The sequence below is a fragment of the Papio anubis genome, chromosome 11 (genome assembly GCF_008728515.1).
Source record: "Papio anubis isolate 15944 chromosome 11, Panubis1.0, whole genome shotgun sequence".
In the NCBI taxonomy this organism is placed as follows: Eukaryota; Metazoa; Chordata; class Mammalia; order Primates; family Cercopithecidae; genus Papio; species Papio anubis.
The window spans coordinates 111,980,307-112,000,520 of record NC_044986.1 but is presented as its reverse complement, the minus strand read 5'-3'; the positions used below and the strand labels follow the sequence as shown (position 1 = coordinate 112,000,520).

General features: G+C 44.6%; 1 protein-coding gene across 10 annotated transcripts in view; it reads right to left on the bottom strand.

The window, feature by feature from the left end:
• The window catches only part of FRMD4A (FERM domain containing 4A), a 693,308-nt gene that overhangs the window by 349,589 nt on the left and 323,505 nt on the right, over window positions 1-20,214 (bottom strand). For 2 of the 10 annotated variants that reach the window (XM_009214006.4, XM_021943929.2), the window contains exon 1: window positions 14,997-17,628. The exons of 4 other annotated variants lie outside the window; for them this stretch is intronic. In XM_009214006.4, coding sequence (XP_009212270.1) covers window positions 14,997-15,089 — 93 coding nt within the window. In that variant the 5' untranslated portion in view covers window positions 15,090-17,628. Of the gene's footprint in view, window positions 1-14,996; window positions 17,629-20,214 lie in introns of those variants that run through there. 4 more of the 10 variants (XM_009214004.4, XM_009214011.4, XM_009214009.4 and 1 more) reach the window with 3 other exon arrangements.

The window sequence follows — 20,214 nt, the reverse complement described above, 5'->3', positions numbered from 1 at the left end:
AGAGTTCCTCAGGGTTTAGAAAGAGTTTCAATCAGAAAAGGAGCTGTGAATCTGTTCAAGTTCTTGCTCAAGGACTTGGCTGGGACCCCAGAATTCCACTCCATCTAGCATGAAAGAGATGATTTAGAACTGAAAGGTTTTAGTTCAGCTGTTACCAGTCAGCCACCTTGATCATAAAACAACCTCTGTTTGGCTCTTGTGCAATCTCTAGTTTTCAGTAGGACCACACACTGCTGGTCTGCAAATTTGAGTTAGCAAAATGTACCTCTAGGTGGTAGGGTGATTGTTCTACTGGCTGAAATTGCTTGATTTGTTCTGCTTTAACACCATCAATAGAGAATATTTTCCCAAAACAAAAGAATGTTGCTGATGCTATTAGTAATTTGTTCTATCAGGCAGTAATTAGGCCAGAGGTTCAGTTGCTTCTGAAGTTCTAGTCCTCTTGCTTAGTAATAAAACCATGCTCTCAGCAAAGAGGATGTCATCTTCCTGTTTCCTCTAGCTGGAGGACGTGTATTCAATGTATTCAAATGTATTTTAAAAATTTGCATTTGACCTGTCAGAAGAGGTTTTTTTTTAAAAAAAATAATATTCCGATTTAGCACTAGGATTATGCTGCAGCTGGAGGGCCTGAGGATATATTTTAAGATTAGTTTTTTTTGTAGCAAGATGTTTCCTTTTTGTGAAAATCAAGCCTGGGGCAGGGGAGAATATGTAGATATTTAGGGTGGGACAGTCCTTTTTTTTTTTAGATGGAGTCTTGCTTCGTTGCCCAGGCTGGAGTGCAGTGATGCGATCTTGGCTCACTGTAACCTCCACCTCCTGGGTTCAGCAATTCTCCTGTCTCAGCCTCCCCAGTAGCTGGGATTACAGGAGTGTGCCACCATGCTCAGCTATTTTTTTGTTTGCTTGTTTGTTTGAGACAGAGTCTTACTCTGTCACCAGGCTGGAGTGCAGTGATGCAATCTTGGCTCACTGCAATCTCTTCCTCCCAGGTTCAAGTGATTCCCCTGTCTCAGCCTCCTGAGTAGCTGGGACTACAGGTGTGCCCCACCATACCCAGCTAAGTTTTTGTATTTTAGTAGAGATGGGGTTTCACCATGTTGGCCAGGATGGTCTCAATCTCCTGACCATGATCTGCCTGCCTCGGCCTCCCAAAGTACTGGGATTACAGGTGTGAGCCACCACACCTGGCTAATGCCCAGTTAATTTTTTTGTACTTTCGTAGAAACACGGTTTCACCATGTTGGTCAGGCTGGTCTCGAACTCCTGACCTCAGGTCATCTGCCTGCCTCAGGACAGTGCTCTTTTTCTTATAGGAATTGAAAACTGGCATCTTATGCAATGTTATTTTTTAAAGTTGAATTATAAAAATGGAGGTATTTCATGTCTCTCACTCTCTCACATACACACATACAGACATATGTATTTTTTCCTTAAATATAAGAACAATGCATACATTTTCTTTTGAAAAGTTAGAAGATCCAGGAACGCCAGCCTCGGTTTTCCCGTGGCACAGCTGAGTAGTAGCTGGCCTCACTTGCTGGGGCAGGAGTTTTCCAGTTTGCAATGTGCCTCTTTCCATATTTTCCTGCTACATTTCTTTTCCCTGCCTGGCTCTTATACACATTTGAGTTTATAATGCCTCTATGAGGTTGTATTTTCTAAGATGACTGGAGTGAACAGAAGCACAGCCCCAGGAGATAAGATAAAGGATTAGGTCTTGCGGGTACCATCTGAGATAGAAATCAACTCTCAAACATAGCCAATTTCTGACTGCTGGATCTCATAAGGACAGAAGTTTCCTTGCCCTGCACGGGCACTACTCTAAGATACATGAGACAGGTTTCTCTTATGCCACCTTAAGGCCACTGACAGAAGAAAAAAGGAAGTCACAGAGTCCTGAAGATATTTTTGTTTGCTATTAGGTATGTTGATTTAATACCATCAAGGAGAACACAGAACACCCAACCAGAGATTCTACTAGAAATGAAGGGCAAATAAGATGATCTGGGCTGGGTGTGGTGGCTCACACCTGTAATCCCAGCACTTTGGGAGGCCTAGGCAGGTGGATTGCTTGAGGCCAAGAGTTTTGAGACCAGCCTGGCCAACATAATGAAACCCTGTCTCTACTAAAAATACAAAAATTAACTGGGTGTGGTGGTGCACACCTGTAATCTCAGCTGCTTGGGAGGCTGAGGCACAAGAATCACTAGAACCCAGGAGGTGGAAGTTGTAGTGAGCTGAGATTGTGCCACTGCACTCCAGCCTGGGCAACAGAGCAAGATTCTGTCTCAAACAAACACAAGATGATCTGTAGATGGACGCTATGGCTGAACCAAAAGCCACAGGATCTAGGTGTTGCCCCCTGAGAGTAATGTTGAATGGCACAGCAGATGGCCTTGGGAGCTGGGGTTCTGCTCGTTGGGCATTGGTCTTCAGGAAGCCAAGTTGACCAGCAGGCTGACATGAGCACACCATTCTACATTGTTGATTTCAAATCAACAAGTGCCCGTATGAATTTCCAGACTGCTTTTTTTTCTTAATGAGCTCCTCTCCCTAAATGCTCTGCTACTTGACAACCCAAAGCTGGGGCTCAGCAGGGGGGGAAGCTCCCTCTCCTTGTCCTCCCTTTAAGGATGGCATCTTAGCCTCTCCAGGCTGCTGTAACAAATCCTATAAACTGGGGAGCTTACAAACAACAGAAGTTTATTGCTCATAGTTCTGGAAGCTGGAAAGTCTAATATCAAGGCAGATTCGGTGCCTGGGGAGCGCTCACTTTCTGGCTTACAGGCAAACGTTTCTTCCTGTGTCCTCACATGGTGGAAGGGACTACTGAGCTCTTTAGAGCCTCTTTCATAAGGGCACTAACTGTCTCCCAAAGGCCCCATCTCTTAATGTCATTACTTTAGGGGATAGGATTTCAATATATTAATTTCAGAGGAACAAAAACATTCAGACCATAGCATATGGGAGTAACATCTTGATGACAGTCATTCCAGAAGGTGATACCCACATTGCTGCCTACATGGGTGGACCCAGCACCTATGCACCAGGCCAGTGACAAAGCAAGGCTGTCACTGCCCCTGCAGAGGAAGAGCTTTTGCAGAGCCCTGGTGACTCTGCTCATCTACACCCAGGCACACAAATTTCACTTTGGTAACAAAATAGGCAAATTCACAAGCATCGGCACAGACTCGTGGGAGGGCCCCTGTACACTTGTCTGCTTTTAAAACTTCTCTTTCACTGATGTGAATTTCATGTGTCAGGGGTACCTTCTTACTTAAAGGAAAACTAAGAGGCTGGGGAAGGGGAACTAGGCATAATGTGACTGGGTGAACCCCACATAGAAAGCCTTTTCTGGATAGGATCTACACGGAAGACTTCGTTCCTAGTGTCAGTGGCTGTTACTTACTTTCCTTCAGCCTAATTGGCAGAGAATAGCAGGATTTTCTCCTATAAGAACTCCACGAGGCCGGGCGCGGTGGCTCAAGCCTATAATCCCAGCACTTTGGGAGGCCGAGACGGGCGGATCACGAGGTCAAGAGATCGAGACCATCCTGGTTAACACGGTGAATCCCCATCTCTACTAAAAAATACAAAAAACTAGCTGGGCAAGGTGGCGGGCGCCTGTAGTCCCAGCTGCTCGGGAGGCTGAGGCAGGAGAATGGCGTAAACCCGGGAGGCGGAGCTTGCAGTGAGCTGAGATCCGGCCACTGCACTCCAGCCTGGGCGACAGAGCAAGACTCCGTCTCAAAAAAAAAAAAAAAAAAAAAAGAACTCCACGAGATCTTAGATGTGATTTCTTCCAATTTGATCCAAATCCATTTGCTTTTACAGAATAGATGTCGATCCCCAAATTCAGAGTTCAAATTAGGACTTGCTCATTTCGGGCAGTTGATGGCTGGCTCCAGCCTAAGTTATACTTTCTAAATCTATTCTGGGACTCAGCTGGATTATGAAGCCCTGACCCATGATTACATCAAGCCATTGAAAAAAAATTCAGAGGCAAAACAAAACAAAACAAAACAGGTTTTCCTTTCCTTAGGTCTTAGGACACCTAAGACTTAAGGGTAGAGTGCTGGCTTTTGACATGGGTGACCAATAGATGATACTGAAATTGGTCTTTCATCTTCTCTCTTGCCTTTATTTTGCAGGGGTTGTGGGAGCTGGAAAAGACCTAAGAGACAATTGCAGTTCCATTTCTCTGACATAGTGGCTGAAGGGAGGGACATTTAAAATAGGAACATGCTATTTCTTCAGTGCTATAGGGAGGAAACTCACTCTTGGCCTTAGTGGTAATAATCTTTACCCCCTGAGTCTCCACCACGGTCTCTAACTGCTCTCTCTGTCCAGGACCGACCTTACGGTGAGTAAAAATTGTTCCAAGAGTTTCTCTTTTTTTCCCATCTGCATTATTCCTCACTTCCTCTGCTGTGTTCTTTTTTCTACCCCACTGTGCCTGTTTTTCTGGAACACTATATATTAAGGCACTGCTTCTCAAACTGTCTTCTCTGTTATATGCCCCAGAGAATTAGGTTTAGGATATCTGAGGTGGAGACCAGGCATCTGATCCGTGTACTGTACTTAGAAACACATGGCAATTCTTTTTGTTTTGTTTTGTTTTTTGAGATAAGATCTTGTTCTGTCACCCAGGCTGGACTGCAGTGGTGTGATCTTGGCTCACTGCAACCTCGACCTCTTGGGTTCAAACAAGTCTTCCATCTCAGCCTCCTGAGTAGCTGGGACTACATGTGAGTGCCAACATGCCTGGCTAATTTTTTTGTAGAAACGGTGTTTTGCCATGTTGCCCAGTCTATTCTCAAAACTCCTGACCTCAAGTGATCTGCCCACCTCTGCTTCCCAAAGTGCTGGAATTACAGGCATGAGCCACCATGCCTGGCCAACACAAAGCAATTTTGATGCATGCAGTTTGTGCAATCTTTTATGACAATGCTGCAATAAGGCAATTTCTTAGTCCTTATCTCACTTGACTATCAGCAGCATTTGAAAATCCATCATGGCCTTCTGGGATCCTCTTTCTGCCTCATTGGCTGCTCCCTGTTCGTCTCCAGTGCTGGTTCCACCACATGGAGCCTATCTCTAAACTTTCGAGTGGCTTCGGGTCCAGTCTGCTGACATTTTTTCTTTCCATCCACGCACATTCCCCAGATGTTATCATACAGTCCTCTAGCTTTAAATGCCAATTTCCAGTGGTATACTGGAGACCGTGTAACTGTTATCAACTCTCTAGGGGCCGAAAAGCCCTGCTTTGTAATGTTTGCCAATTTACATGGTGTAAATTTCCTGCCATGGCCCATTTCAAGAGGATCATGTGTCATCACTGAATGTAGAGTTGAGAAGAAATCACGTAATTGGCTCTGGAGAGCCTGTCAAGCCAGCTCCAGGGAACCCCTGATAATGTCCACACCTTATCTCCAGTACAGACCTCTCGTCCAAACACAGAACATATGTTTTTAACATCCTACTGTATATCTCCATTTGAATTTTTACTCATTATCTCAAGTTTAGCACATCAGGAATAGAACCCGGTCTCTCCCGCCCAGGCTGTCATCGCTGACCAGCTCTTCCTTCAGTGGTTCCGGTCTTGGTAAGCATCAGCTCCAGTCTACAGCTGCTCGGGGGGCCATTCTTGACTCTTGTCTTCCTCTCTCCCTTGACACCCAATCCGTCAGGAAATCCCTCCAGCTCTCCCTTCCAGATAAATTCAGAGTCCATTCACTTCTCACCACCTCCAGGGTATCCGCTGGCCTAAACCATCATCATCTCTCACTAAGATGGTTGTAGTAGTGACCTCATGCATCACCCTGATTCCAGCCTTCTTCTCTATCAACCTAGTAGCTAACGTCATCCTTCAGCCCCTGACCCACTGATCTTTTTCAGTCTTATCCGGAGTAAAACCCAGAGGTCATTCTCATGGCCTGTGCAGCCTGTGCCAGCTGGGCTCCTAACTCGTCTCTGAGTCTTTATCATCACTTCTGCCCACCCCCATCTCACCCCTTCACTCTGCTCCAGCTACCCGCTTGCCATCTCTCAAGTACATCAAGTCCACTCCTGCCTCTGGCCTGTTGTACTTGCTGTGCCCTCTGCGTGGTATGTTCTTTCCCCACATGGCTGCATGGCTTACTCCCAGCTCCCTCCCTGTCCTTCCTTGAGAGCCACATTATATAACCATGCTGCACGCTCCGTCTCCTCCTGCTCCTTACTCTGCTTTATTTCTCTTTAGAGAACTTACCACCACTTGACATATTACCAGTTCACAAAAGTGCAGACTTAGCTGTGTCTCTTGGGCCTAGAACACTGTCTGGCATGTAGTCGATGTTAAATAAAAAACTGTGAAATTAATAAATAAAATGTTACGTCCTAGGTATTCCATTCCCAGGGATATCTGTATTCTGGGACTGATTCTGTGTGGTTGGACTAGGACTGCATTTTCTAGCAATGATCAATATACTTCTAACCCTTAATGGTTTTCCTCATTAATGTTCCAATAGAGTGATTGGAGAAATTGTATCTAAATGATCCCTCCAATCCCTCCAATCACTCTATGGGAACGTTAATGAGGAAAGCCAGCCAGGCTTGGAAGCCTTTGGCATTTTTGAGAAAAGTCAGCAAGCAATGTAGGAAAATGATCAGAAGCATATTTCTGTCCTATCTCAAAATATCCCCACAAGGGTTCTGATTGGGCAGAAAAGGGATTGCCCATGAACCCAAAGGTGTTAATTGTGTAGTAGGATTTTAGGAAGTTTTTCATGATCCAGTTCACCAAGAAGAGCTAGCATCTTGAAATAAGTCACTGTTAGGACTGATGATGACACAGATGTTCATCTGCCTACAAGCACAGGCACACTACAACCCTGGCCCTTGAAGGACAATTCTGTTTTATTAAAGGCTTGAATTTATAACCACAAAGGGATTCTTTTTGTTCAGGTAGTCAGCATTCACTCAGTGAACATTTGTTTATGCTGTCTTTATCCCAGGCATTGTGTTAGGCTCCGAGACCTAGTACAAAAACTTACCAGGTCCTTTGAAGTATTAGTTATTGAGTGACCAGTAAGAGAAGACAAAAAAGAAGTTAAAATCCATAGATGTGGTTCATCCACTCCCAGATTAGAATAAAGATCCATGGCAGTTTCTTCTATATTGTTTTATGGATGTAGGATAGATAATATTATCCTCTGAGGCTCATTGATGAGTAAATACAAATAAAAGTGGATTGTTTTCAACTATGTGTTCAAAGAAAGTCTTATATTACACAGGTGGATAATATTCATTATGTTAGAGCATTTTCTAAGAGATCTGTTTCAAAGCATGTAAAGAAAGCGATCTCCCCCTGGGCGGACGTGGTAGCCACACCTGTCATTCCAGCAGTTTGGGAGGCGGAAGCGGGTAGATCACTTGAGGTCAGGAGTTCAAGACCAGCCTGGCCAACGTGGTGAAACCCTCTCTCTACTAAAAATACAAAAATTAGCCAGGCATGGTGATGGGTGCCTTTCATCTCAGCCACTCAAGAGGCTGAGGCAGGAGAACCACCTGAACCCAGGAAGGGGAGGTTGCAGTAAGCTAAAATCATGCCACTGCACTCCAGCCTGGGTGACAGAGCAAGACTCCACCTAAAAAAAAAATAAAAATAAAAATAAAAGAGAGAGGGAGAAGAAAGCTATCTTCTGCTTCTCCTGAGAACACGATTGACTTTGTGTACAATATGGCAGATTGAAAGACACACAAAAGGGATTTTGTCCATGCACCAGTCAAGAAAAGAAGCATACGGGAGAAGCTAGATTGGGTGTTTTTGATCTTAAATAGCCTGGAAGGAAGTCATGCACAATTCTAGACTCTATGACTTCAGAAGGCCTCAGGTAACTATCCAGAGACTCTCCTCAATGTGCTGGGCACTGCATAGGATGTCCCAGGAATATGGACCCCACTTTCAAGGAGCCTAAATAGTTTTTTCCCCCTATTGAGAATGACACGACCCAAAAACCCAACGCAACCAACCCATTTATTTCTCTTTTATGTGACGCCACCAGAAAACACAAAAACTAGCTGATTTCCTTCTGCTAGCATCTTGCCCAAATCATTGATCTAGGTAATATTATTTCCTTGGGTCAGTTGTTCTCGGTATTGGCTACATGTTGGAATTACCTGCGGATTTAAATACCGATGCCTGGATTTTATCCCCAGAGATTGTGATGTACATGGTCTGGGGTACAGATAGGTTTTTAAAAGCTCCTTGAGTGTTTCCAAGGCAACAATAAAGTTGAAAAGCACTGCTTTAACATGACCCATGGCATAATGGCGAGGCATGAGGAGGGGACAAGCTATTCAAAGAGGAGAACCATAGCCGAGTTTCAGGCCCAGCCTGAGAGCTGTCCTTTTGCATAGGATGCTGAAATGCCTGGGAGTCCTGACCATTTGCATAGCGATTTGTAATCCTGCTTTCCACACCAGTTTGAGGAATGAAAACTCTGGAGCGGTACCCATAGAGACAGCCTTTCCTTCCCCACACTGAGCCAATAAGCAATGTCATTCTGCCCAAGATGAGAAGTCAATGGCTTAACATGACATAAGCTGCTATACGAAATAAAATAAATATTGGTTCACCAAGTTTGGGTCACTTAAAATTGCACGGGACTAACCAATGCAGGGAAAATTGCCTTCAATGTATTCTGTGAACCAGAGAATTGGAGTCCCCAATAGTCCGTGTTCTTTTTCTCCAGAGAGGCGTATATTTATAGAAGGAACAAAACCCCATACAGGATGAGGGGGCTGGCTAATAATATGTGTGAATACACTGATCTGTCTGAACAGTTCTTGGCTGCCTGTGCTCAATGGTAATAAATATCCACTGAAAGCCGTCTGCTGTATGTGTTTTTGGTAACGTCTCACACTTCCCTGCATGAATACATCCAGAATGTAAGCACCACACACTCAGCTATAGAGACTCTGTTGTATTCCGAATTCTTAAGTTATGCAGCTTAGCAGCTGTGATAATGTAATGGTTTGCAAAATAATAGACTGGCAAGACGTCAACCTGGAATAACACATCATATAATGAATGATGTGGGTACAAAAAGGTTTAATTTATGCTGTGTTAAAAATATCGCTCCAGAAATATCCCACCATTTCAGTCTTTCCTAGACACACAAAAACCCTTTCACCTAAAATATTGGAATAATTGTGGTAAAAGAGAATGCTTTCTTGTCTCATTCTCCCCCCAATAAAACCATCGAATTTGTACCACTTTGTGAAGAGACCTATGATTTGAGTCTGATTGGCTGTTCGCGCATTAACTTTGTTCCACTTAAAGATGTACGGCATGGTCTTAGAGTTCCGAATAAACAAGAAAAGAGCATTTTGCTTTCTCCGCTTGTACTGACACGTAAGAGCGAACACATTTTCCACCAAAGATAATGGGACTTGTGGTAGGTTGGCATGGGGATAGAGGCTGGAGGCTGTTCCAGTGTAGGTCTTAATTCTGATCCTCTTCTCAAATTTGCTCACTGAGAGTTTATATGAACTTTTAGATTTCATTCATTCTGTTATCTAGCGGATCTTTATTGCACTCCTGTTACGAACCAGGAACCCAGGGGTGTTCCCTGTCCTCAAGATGCCTGCATTGTATGGAGGATTATGACTGATGCAAACCAGAGGTTTCAATGCAGTGTGATTTGTGCTATGGTAAGGGAATTCTAGAGTGCTATGAGAGCCTGCAGGGAGAGCACTTACTCAGACTTGGGGAGGGGATGGGGTGCCTGGAAGAGCTTCCTGTAGAATTGCCTTTAGGCTGAAAGAAGTAAAGGGGGTGGAGGGAGGAGGCAGAAAGTGCCAGGAATACGAAAACACACACAAAGGCCCTAGGGCAAGAGCAATCTCAGTAGTTTAGAGGAACTGCAAACACGTCCTAGTTGGAATATAACACTCCCAGAGTAAGGCGTGGGAAGAGGTGAAGCTGGAGGGCTGTGATTAGGAAAGGCCTTGTGACTTGTCCTTATCCTGAGGCAGAGAGCCACTTAAAGGTTTCAGTAGACAAGTGGCACAATCACCCCTCGGTTTTAGAAAGAGCACAGTGGCTGCAGCACAGGGCATGAATTGAGGGGAGCAAGACCTGACATGGTGAGAAGGCAATATGCAGGCGAGTGATGGTGGCGGGCTGCACCAGGGAACAAAGGAGCAGGACGGGGGAGACACGTCTCAGAGCTGGAATGGACAGTGCCTTGTGGCTGTGAGAAGGAGACGATGGAAAGAGAGGAGGCGGGAAGATGCCAGGATCTAGTTTGGGTTTTAGGAAGCTGGGGGTGTTAGAGGAGAAGCAGGATTATTAGGAGAGATGATGAAGTTCATCATGGACATGCTGGATTTGAGGTGTTGAGATGTTCAAGAGAACAGTGATGTCCAGTCCACCTGGGGGGTCTGTGGGTGTGGATATTAGAGAGGATAAGCCAACGGGGCAGAGGAGCAATCCAATAAATGCGGGAAATTATGCTCCCATTTCAACAGATGATCTTACGGCTGGGAAATCAGTGGGTGAAAACAGAGATACAGCAACTCGGTAAGTATTTGCTTGACTGGGTCCAAGCCCTCATAGGTGGGCATCTCAGGGTGTGAAGACATACACATTTCTCAGCTTCCTGGAGCCCAAACTAGAGCAGAGAATATAGACAGCAGCCTAGCAGATTTCACCTCCACTTAAAACCACAAACTAAAACAACGTGGGATGGGCTACATAAAAGGTTCACTCACTCATTCTTAGGCTTTGCATCTATAAAGGTAATCTCCAACATAAAACCATTTCCTCGTATTGCAAAGTTATACTAGTTTAATAAAAACTTTCCCCCTGCCCCAAGGCAAACTCCCAGAAAAAAATTTCCACATTTTCTCTTTCCTTAATTCACTTATATGTTTTGTTCTTACATTTATTAGAATTTTCCATGAAGTTCATTTTTACTTTACTTCTGGAATAAAAAACATCTGGCTTTGAGGGAAGAAACCATACAGAAGGATCTGGGCTTGAGTAAGTCGAGTTACTTGGGATTCACGTGTAGTCAGTTTGAAAGACTTTGTTTTCCACGTGTCTTACATAAAATTGGGAGTTCCAGAAAAGTTATCACCATGACACAATATACTGCTTTTCTTGGCTTTAGCAAGTGAATAGCCCTAAAGGACGGCTCCAGGAGACAGGGAAGTGTGTCTAAATATAAAAAATTGTCATCTGTTATTAAAAATACAAGACTGGGTGCGGTGGCTCATGCCTGTAATCCCAGCACTTTGGGAGGCTGAGGCAGGTGGATCACTTGAGGTCAGGAGTTTGAGAGCAGCCTGGTCAACACCGTGAAACCCTGTCTCTACTAAAAATACAAAATCATCCAGGTGTGGTAGCACACGCCTGTAATACCAGTTGCTCTGGAGGCTGAGGCAGGAGAATTGCTTGAACCCAGGAGGTGGAGGTTGCAGTGAGCCAAGATCGTGCTACTGCGCTCCAGCCTGGGCAACACAGCGAGACTCTGTCTCAAGGGAAAAAAAAAAAAAGATACAAGCCAAGTGTTCTTATACACAAAGACAGGCAATCTTAAAAACGATGCCTATCATTATGGACTGCATTTTATGTGATTGCCAGGTACTGTGTTAGGTCCTTGCATACATTTTTGGTGATCCTTTACAAGCACTGAAAAGGGGTGGGTATTGTGGATGGATAAACCAAAGCTGAGAAAGTTCGAGTCACTCTGTCAACGCCATATGACTCATAAATAGTCAATAGTCAAACAGCAAATAGTCAATAGTCAAACAGTAAATAGTAAAACTCGTAAATAGCAAATAGACAAGCCTCACCCTTGTCATCCCACCGTGCTGCTTTCTGTAGCACCTAAATTGTCTCTGTTACTTATTTTGCAGCTTAATTCTAGCCTGTATTACATTGACTTCTAATTGTTTTATTTATATAAACTTTACAGGCCTAATCTCTCCTCCCAAACCAAACATGGCATTTTATATTTCTTTCTTTCTTTTCTTTTTTTTTTTTGAGACGGAGTCTTGCTTTGTCACTAGGCTGGAGTGCAGTGGCTCCATCTCGGCTCACGGCAACCTCCACCTTCTGGGTTCAAGCAATTCCCCTGCCACAGCCTCCTGAGTAGCTGGGATTACAGGCACACATCACCACGCCCGGCTAATTTTTTGTATTTTAGTAGAGACAGGGTCTCACCATGTTGGCCAAGATGGTCTCCATCTCCTGACCTCATGATCCGACCACTTCATCCTCCCAAAGTGCTGGGATTACAGGTGTTAGCCATCACACCAAGCCCATTTCATATTTCTTTCATGTTTCCACCCTCCCTAGCACAGTGATGGGCTCATGGCAGTCTGAAGAAGCATGAACCAGAACTAAGTCTGGTCTCTCAGGATTTGGTGGATGTCTAAGTTGCAGGGTTAAAAAGTTGCAATTCCTTCTTTCAACTCAACCTCTAGGCAGTTGGATACAGAAGCAATTGTTGAACCCTGGGCACCTAAGGGGACAGGACTGTTAGTGTCCTGTAAATCATGTTCTTCTATTTGGTTTTCACCACCTCTGAATGGCATGTCTTCTATATTACCTTTAATGTGAACACAGGTGACGAGGTGGTTATAACCCTTTTCTCGGGGCTAGGCTGCCATGCCATTGCTCCTCCAGAGAGCAAAGATGAAACATGATCCCATGGGTAAGGACATGCAATGCCAGGTCCCTGGATTGAGGTCCCGCTCTGTCATTGACTGTATATTCCTATAGAGAAGATTAAACCTCTCCATACTTTGGTTTCCCTATTTATACAGGACAAGGGTAGTAACCCCTGGGCTCTGTGCCTTGTTAGTAACTCACGATGGTAAAGCAGGGGAATGGACTGAAAGCCTTATAGAAATGTAAGGTCTTCCGCGTCATTAGATACTGTGAGACAATGGAAACCGCTGACGGAACTGAACAAACTGCTGTTGCTTTACACTCCCAATGGAAAAGTGCCGGCTCTCAGTGTTTGCCCTTACCTCTCCTCCTCTTCTATGAACACGGGACTCCATTCTGAAAATTGTCACAGATTTGTCAATTCCACTGACCCACGGTGTAAGATGTCCAGTGGAATTGACAGGAAATCGTACATTTCAATTAGTTCCACTTCCCATTGCTGTGGAGGGTGAGGTGCTACCTTACCTTCACGGGGAAGACCCAGTGCTCCAAGGCTGTGCTGCGCGGGAGGGCCCCAGAGAGCTCAGACCATACTCACATTAAGGCCGGTGTAACAATGGGGTGTGCTCAAGGGCAGAAAATAGCCCTGTGTGCTTTGAAGGCAAGTGTGTGCAAACATATCCAATAACAGATATGTTTTGTGTAAGATACTATATCCCTATATTGTCAATTTTTCTAAAATTGGTAAACAATGACTAACAGAAGTGGTAACTGCATGTATTTGAATTTATGCAAACATACATGATTTATTAAGCACTTTATCTGGAGATCATAATGGTATAAATGGAGGTTTCCAGGTGACTGGATTTGTGTGTGTGTGTGTGCGCGCATCTATAAAGGATAAGTATTTGCTCAATATTGCCATTCACACAGCCCTAAGGCACACAATTCACATTTCCATGTTAGTATTTGTGAATCAATATCTTAATAATGGAACACATGATAAAAATTTAGTTACCATACAGACCAAAGAGTTCTCACTAACACCTAACATCACACTCAATAGCAGCCTGATCCATGCGTAAATTTTGCTATCACTGATGGCCTAAACTCTAAGCTATTAGTATAACATGAAATACACAGTAAGTATTTAGTACATATTAGTTGATGATCTTGACATTCAGAACAAGAAATAAGTCTCAAAATCACGACCTACACACAACCAGAATAGAAAGCAAAGTTTTTTCATTTTTCAAATGGCAGAAAAATGTAACTCATCAAAACTCAGGAAATCAACCTTGCCTAAGTATTTCGTTAGCCCCTCATATTTTTAAACCTTTAGTTGTTTTTTTTTTAAATTAAACATCACTGAGTAGTAAGTATACCAACCAGAAAAAGTCACTTGAATTCAATTCTGATCTTTATAAGATGCTGCAGATTGCTAATCTGGCGAGAGAGCGTCATGTGAGGCTGTTCGCTTTATCAGGTCTTGGACTACACCTTAACTGAAGACGTCTATGTAAGTGACGAAAACTCATGGAAGGGCTTGCCACGATTCAAACACGGGCTTTTGGGATTTCTGAGACCAACAGAACTGCTGTACGCTTTGTGGGTGTAGGGATTCTTCCTGCATGTTGAGCCTGTCACCCCAACGACAACCAGCTTTGCATTAACTACAGTCAGCCTCAAACTGCATCTGTTACTCCAGAGAAGGACAAATCCTTTTTATTATTTTATAGGATCTTCTCTGCTAGGGACTTCCAAAGTAAACATGCTTTCAGGAAATTAACAGAGTAATTTTAAGCCAAAATCCATAGTATTAAAAACAAATAAACCCCAAATGATAGCAATGTATTTGGGGACAAAAAAAAAGCTTTTAATCAACTGCCTGCATAATTTAAACCACCAAGGCTTTGAAGCTCCTTCACATCACCATCACCTCCCTTTTAGACACTGTCACCCAGCAGAAGGAATTCACAGCCCTGCTGCACTAATCAGTGTGTTTCAATAAACACAGAAGAAATCAGTTTCGCAACCCCGATGCATTTCTCAGCAAGCACTCAAATCTTTCAAACCCATTCCGGGGGAAGTTCCCGACCCAATCTTATCCCTCGTATTTCATCTCTAAGAGCACCCCTCCCCCATCCGAGATCCACAAGTTACAAAAATTAAAAAACTAAAATTACAGATCAGATAGTATTCTACAGTCCCAGGAACTCCAACTGTTTGGGAACGTGAGTGACAGAAGTAACGCGGTATACAATGAGGAAAACATCTCCCTGCCTTTGGAGCAATTGAGAAGCAAACAGCCCGCCACGTAGCTTACCCTTTCAACGCTGCGCCTTCTCAGAGATCCATAAGGAATTTTCAGTAAAAGTCTTTGGGATCTATTCGGAGCCACTGCAGCCTGAACCACCATGGTGTACAGCTGTCTCTCTCTCTCTGTGTGTGTGTGTGTGTGTGTGTGTGTGTGTTCCCAGCAAAGGGAGAGAAGGAGCCTCCCTCAAAAATAAGTTATGGTCTCCTGGAGGGTTCCCAAATATCAAATAACTGAAAGAGTTTTTCTTTCGACCATCTGAGTCAAGATGTGGTTTGTCAGGAGGAGGGGGGATGGGAAGAAAGAAAACCAGCCCAAGTTCTGCAACTTCAGCGCTCACGAAGCAACATCTCTAGCTTTCTTCCATCTGTCCCTCTGCACAGCTGGTTCAGCGAGACTGCGGTGTCCCGCTCGTGGGCAAGTAACGTTCCTGGGGAGACTGATCCAGAAATGTCAACTTTGCTTCTTGTGGCTGCAGATGGTAACCAGGTCAGTTGTCTAATCAAAGCTCTATCAGACGTATTATTCATTCCATCACGTGACTCCCAAGCCCCTCGGCTGTACATTAGGTCACATGCTCACCTTAAAAAGACTATTTGGAATATCACCATCTGGAATGGAGATTAATGCAGAATCCTACATTCTGATTTCACTCTCTTCTGAACGGAGGAACGATATTTGAAGACCAGAGACAGAACACATCAGAGACCTCTTTGCAGTCATAAATTCTATCTATAAAACCGAGCATCAGACATGTATATCTGTTTTCCCTTCCTGCTTTCTAACACATAAAAATAAACACACGGGTATTACTCACTGTATATGTGAATACAGTCCACGGAGAGAAAGTATGAGGGAAAGAAGAAGAAACTGCTTCAATCACATGATTCAGATGAATAGAATCAAATCGAGCAGACTTGCATTTGGCACCTTGTCATTTAAATGTTTGTGTTATAGAACATTTATTTTTATGCATGCCAGTAAACGCGAAGAAACTATGTTTCATTTTACAACGTTGTGTCGAAGCAGACTCATCCATCAAGTCTGTCAATTATTTTCTGATCACATTGTGTAATTTCAGATCAGACAGCCTTCTTTGACGGATGGCATAAATGGTTTCAAAAGTTAATTTTTCCGTAATATTTTCCTCTACCTGCCCCATCTCTCCTCCTCCCTAAATCGGCTTATTTCCATAGCAGAAAAAATTACTACAAAGAAAATCAAGTAAGGGGCTTCCAGGATATGGGGTATGTTCGGATTTTTTTTTCTTTTTCTTTTTAAAGCATTTCTACATACACTGCTTCTGTCTGTTCTGAGTTTTACGAAAGGAATGGCCATTTCCTTTGTAGTCATCCCCTGGTTTTTGGTGTTAGCCTCATACACTCTGGGCACCAGCTTTGAGACACTGTCTGCAGACTAGTGCTAAGTTTATTGAAAATGACGGAAAAGAAGGTTCTGTTTATTCAAACAAACCTAATAGGAAATGGGGGTGGGGTGCGAAGGGAAGAAGCAGAGTTTTACACTATGAGAAAATGAATCAGAAGAAACAGGAGAGGGGTGCCATAGCGGCGGCGGCAGCGTGCAGACTGGAAACCTGGGTTCAGCCCTCCAACGCAGACACACATCGCAAGTCAGTTAAAGAAAGCATCGAGTTGATGTGGGAAGTTCCAAATATACAACAATTGGGCTTTGTTCGTAATTGGTTCCATGTGTGCAGTGGGAGAGTCAGTGAGAGGGTGAGAGAGACAGGGGGAGATGGAAACCTCTTCACCACGGCTCACACGGCGTCTTTGGCGAGGTGGTTTAGGTTTACATCTCTTTCTTCCCTCTTTCTTGCTTCTTGCCTGCAATACCTGGTTTCAGAGTACTGGCGGGGGGTGGGAAAAAATCTGGAACGATACCCGATGATTGAGCCAAAGCAAGGGAAACTCATTTCTTTGTAAAACTGCACTTGACGTTGTAACGGTTTTGAACAAAGGATAGGCACATTTTCAGAACACTTTATCTGTTCAGAGTCAAGGCATGTCATTCTTCCAGCTCAGTTTTGGAGTTGGTGGAGGGGACAATGATGAGATGGACTGAGAAGCCACTGCCTCTTCTGTGACCCAGGCCAGGGCAAAGCCCCGGGGAGCTGAATTTATTTACATTTGACTAAATGCAACTTCCTGTTTCCCAGGGGTATTAATGAGTGTTTCACTGGGGGGCTTAGGCTTATGGCATAGTTCAGACCATAAGGGACATTTTGATGAACTAAGTGCAAATAAAACAAAAACACATGCATTTGATTAAGGTTAAAATGCATATAGAAGAGAATGTTAATGGAAACAAAAATAACCCTGGGCCAGACTCCCACACATCTGAGTCTCACACATTCCACATCCTTCCCTTGGGAGGCGGGGAGAAGGATCACTTTTCATATTAGCACAAGAGTCTCCTCCCAGATAATGGAGCCCTCCCCAGTCCCCACGGAGTAGGTGACCGCCTCCTTGGAGTGATTTAAAGGCTCTCAAAGGTTGGCTTGCCCAAAATTATCTTTCTGCTTGTCTTGCCATGGGTGTTGGAGACTTACACATTCAAAATTAATGATTGAGTTAAGGTCTTTACAAAAAAAAAAAAAAAAAATAGAGACAGGGTCTCACTATATTGCTCAGGCTGGTCTTCAACTCGTAGGCTTAAGCAATCTTCTCACTTCGGCCTCCCCAAACTGCTAGGATTACAGGCATGAGCCACCATGCCTGGCCAAGTATTTCTTTCCATTGTTAGAATACAAATGTGTTTCACCGGAAGGGATATGCATTCATACTCTCACAGTTACGACCACTTTAGGAGAAGCGAGAGGAGCGAGAGGAGCGAATGTTCACTGAGCACCCACCCATTGCCAGGCCACATGCTGTGAGGTTATCAAAGGTTACTTCCAGGGAAGAAATGAGTTTCATTATCCCTGTTTTAGAGGTGAAGACACTGGTGCTCAGAGGGGTTTAACAAGTTGGCCATGGCAGCACAGCTAGAAATGTCAGAGCTAGGATGAAAACCAAAGTCAACTGGTGTGATTTCAGGGTCCAGTTTGCTGTCCCACAGGACTTTATCAGATTACAGCAGTTTGGAAATCCCAAAGGAAGATACATCCGTTGAATCCAACAGGAAAATGGAAAACTCTGTCTTTGAAAAGAAGAGAATGTCAATACAGGAAACTGTTAGATTGAGCAATTTTAGAGTTTCTGGAGCTGCTGCTTTGATGTCACCAGCAGTAAGGCACAGGGGATGGAGGGGCTAAGAAGCACAAAGGGGAGGCGGGGAGGCTGGCCTAAGTGGTCAAGGAAGGAGCCGAGTTATTAGAGCTGGGAGGGCCAGGGTCACCTACTAGAGGCTGGAAACTTGGAGACCCATCCAGTGGGAGATTCAGCCACTGCTGGAGCCTTCATTCATGGTCAAGGGGAGATGAGGAGAAATTCCTGGCCCTTCCTTTCCATCCGACTTCCAGTCTCCTGGCAGCATCTTCCAGCTAGTTGAAAGGGAACTCTGGAAATAGCCATGTAGGCAGGGCAGGGAAAGGGTGAGCCATAAATCTGAGTATATGCGGCTCCAGGCCAGCCCTGAGGGACTGAGACATTGGACCAAAGGACTGGGAAACGGTAAATTAAGGGTGAACTGAAAAGAACAGCAAGAGGAGGTGGTACATGGTGGCTGACGCCGGTAATCCCAGCACTTTGGGAGGCAGAGGTGGGTGGATCACCTGAGGTTAGGAGTTTAAGACCAGCCTGGCCAACATGGTGAAACCCGTCTCTACTAAGAACACAAACATTAGCTGGGCATGGTGGTGGGTGCCTGTCATCCCAGCTACTTGGGAGGCTGAGGCAGGAGAATGGCTTGAACCCAGGAGGTGGAGGTTGCAGTGAGCTGAGATCTCACCACTGCACTCCAGCCTGGTAGGCAGACAGCACGAGACTCTGTCTCAAAAAAAAAAAAAAAAAAAAAAAAAAGAACAGCAAGAGGAAAACCTACGAAAAAATATTACATAGAAAGAGCAGGTTGTTTTCAGGATGGCAGATGACACGGTACTCTCAGCATCCAGGAAGGGCCTAATGGCTGCTGGATGTGGGGTGGGAGTCATGGGGGGAAAGATGCCTCAGGGATAGGGGGGCAGTCAACAAACTGTGTGCAGGAGAGGGAGATGTAGAAGACACTCCGGTTCTAGACTCTCTGAAGCTGCTGCTTTTGATGCCTCAGGGAGCAGTGCACTTAAGGCTGGCAAAGCCTTTTGTTTGTTTGTTTTGAACATTTCCTTCCAGTCTTGGTGAAAATGTTTGCATTAAAATCCTGGAAGGAAAATGCATAGAAATCCGCTGAGCCAGGTTTCAGGAAAGTCACTGATCTTGACATGCCACAGCAAGATGTATCAAAGCAAATGGGTGTTCTTGGTCATGAATAGCAGGGTGTGAAAGGGATGCGGGGAATGGGGGGGAATGTTCCATCACAGAGAGAGCATTTTGCAATGCTGGTGATAATAGAGGCAGCAGCAGGACGGGGAAGAGTCTGCTGGGCCAACGTGTATGCGCGGTCACAGGAGGGGCCTCACAGATGAAGTCAGTGCCCGTGTGGATGCATGCTGAAAAGCCACGTGAAGGTTAAATGATCTCCTGATGGAATCCTGGGCCCTGGCACGGACATGCGGCCTGATCATCGCAGCCCAGGGTGATCCTGATGAGCCGGCCTCAACTGTTTGTCCAACCGTTTGCCCAGTGCCTGAAATCACCACTAGTGAGGCTGACCTGTCTGTCCCCTGGAAGTTCACTCACATGTGTGTCTGACCTCAGAACTGCCACTTGCTGGCACTAAGTAAACTCATTTGCATTGCTTTATTTTGTTCATTTGGCAGAATACTGAAAGGACAAGTCACAAGACAGAGAGGTTTCAGCTGGGGAGGTGACTGAGGTCACACTGTGTAATAGGTGCTGTCATGACACTCCCAGGGCAGAAGGCAGGCTGAAGCCACCATGAGCCCCAGCAGAAGGGGCAAAGGATGGTGAGCTGGAGGAAGAGATGGGAAGGTGACCTGAGGGGCCACTCTGATTTTGTTCCTTATCATTCTTTCCCTTGTAAAAGGTGAAATACCACTTACATGAAGGAAACGGAAACAATCCAAAGCTGACCGTGTAAATATCTGTCCTAGCTTCCATCTTGAGCCATACTTCCTTGTAACATCTTGCAGGCTGTTAAAAGCAGGCTC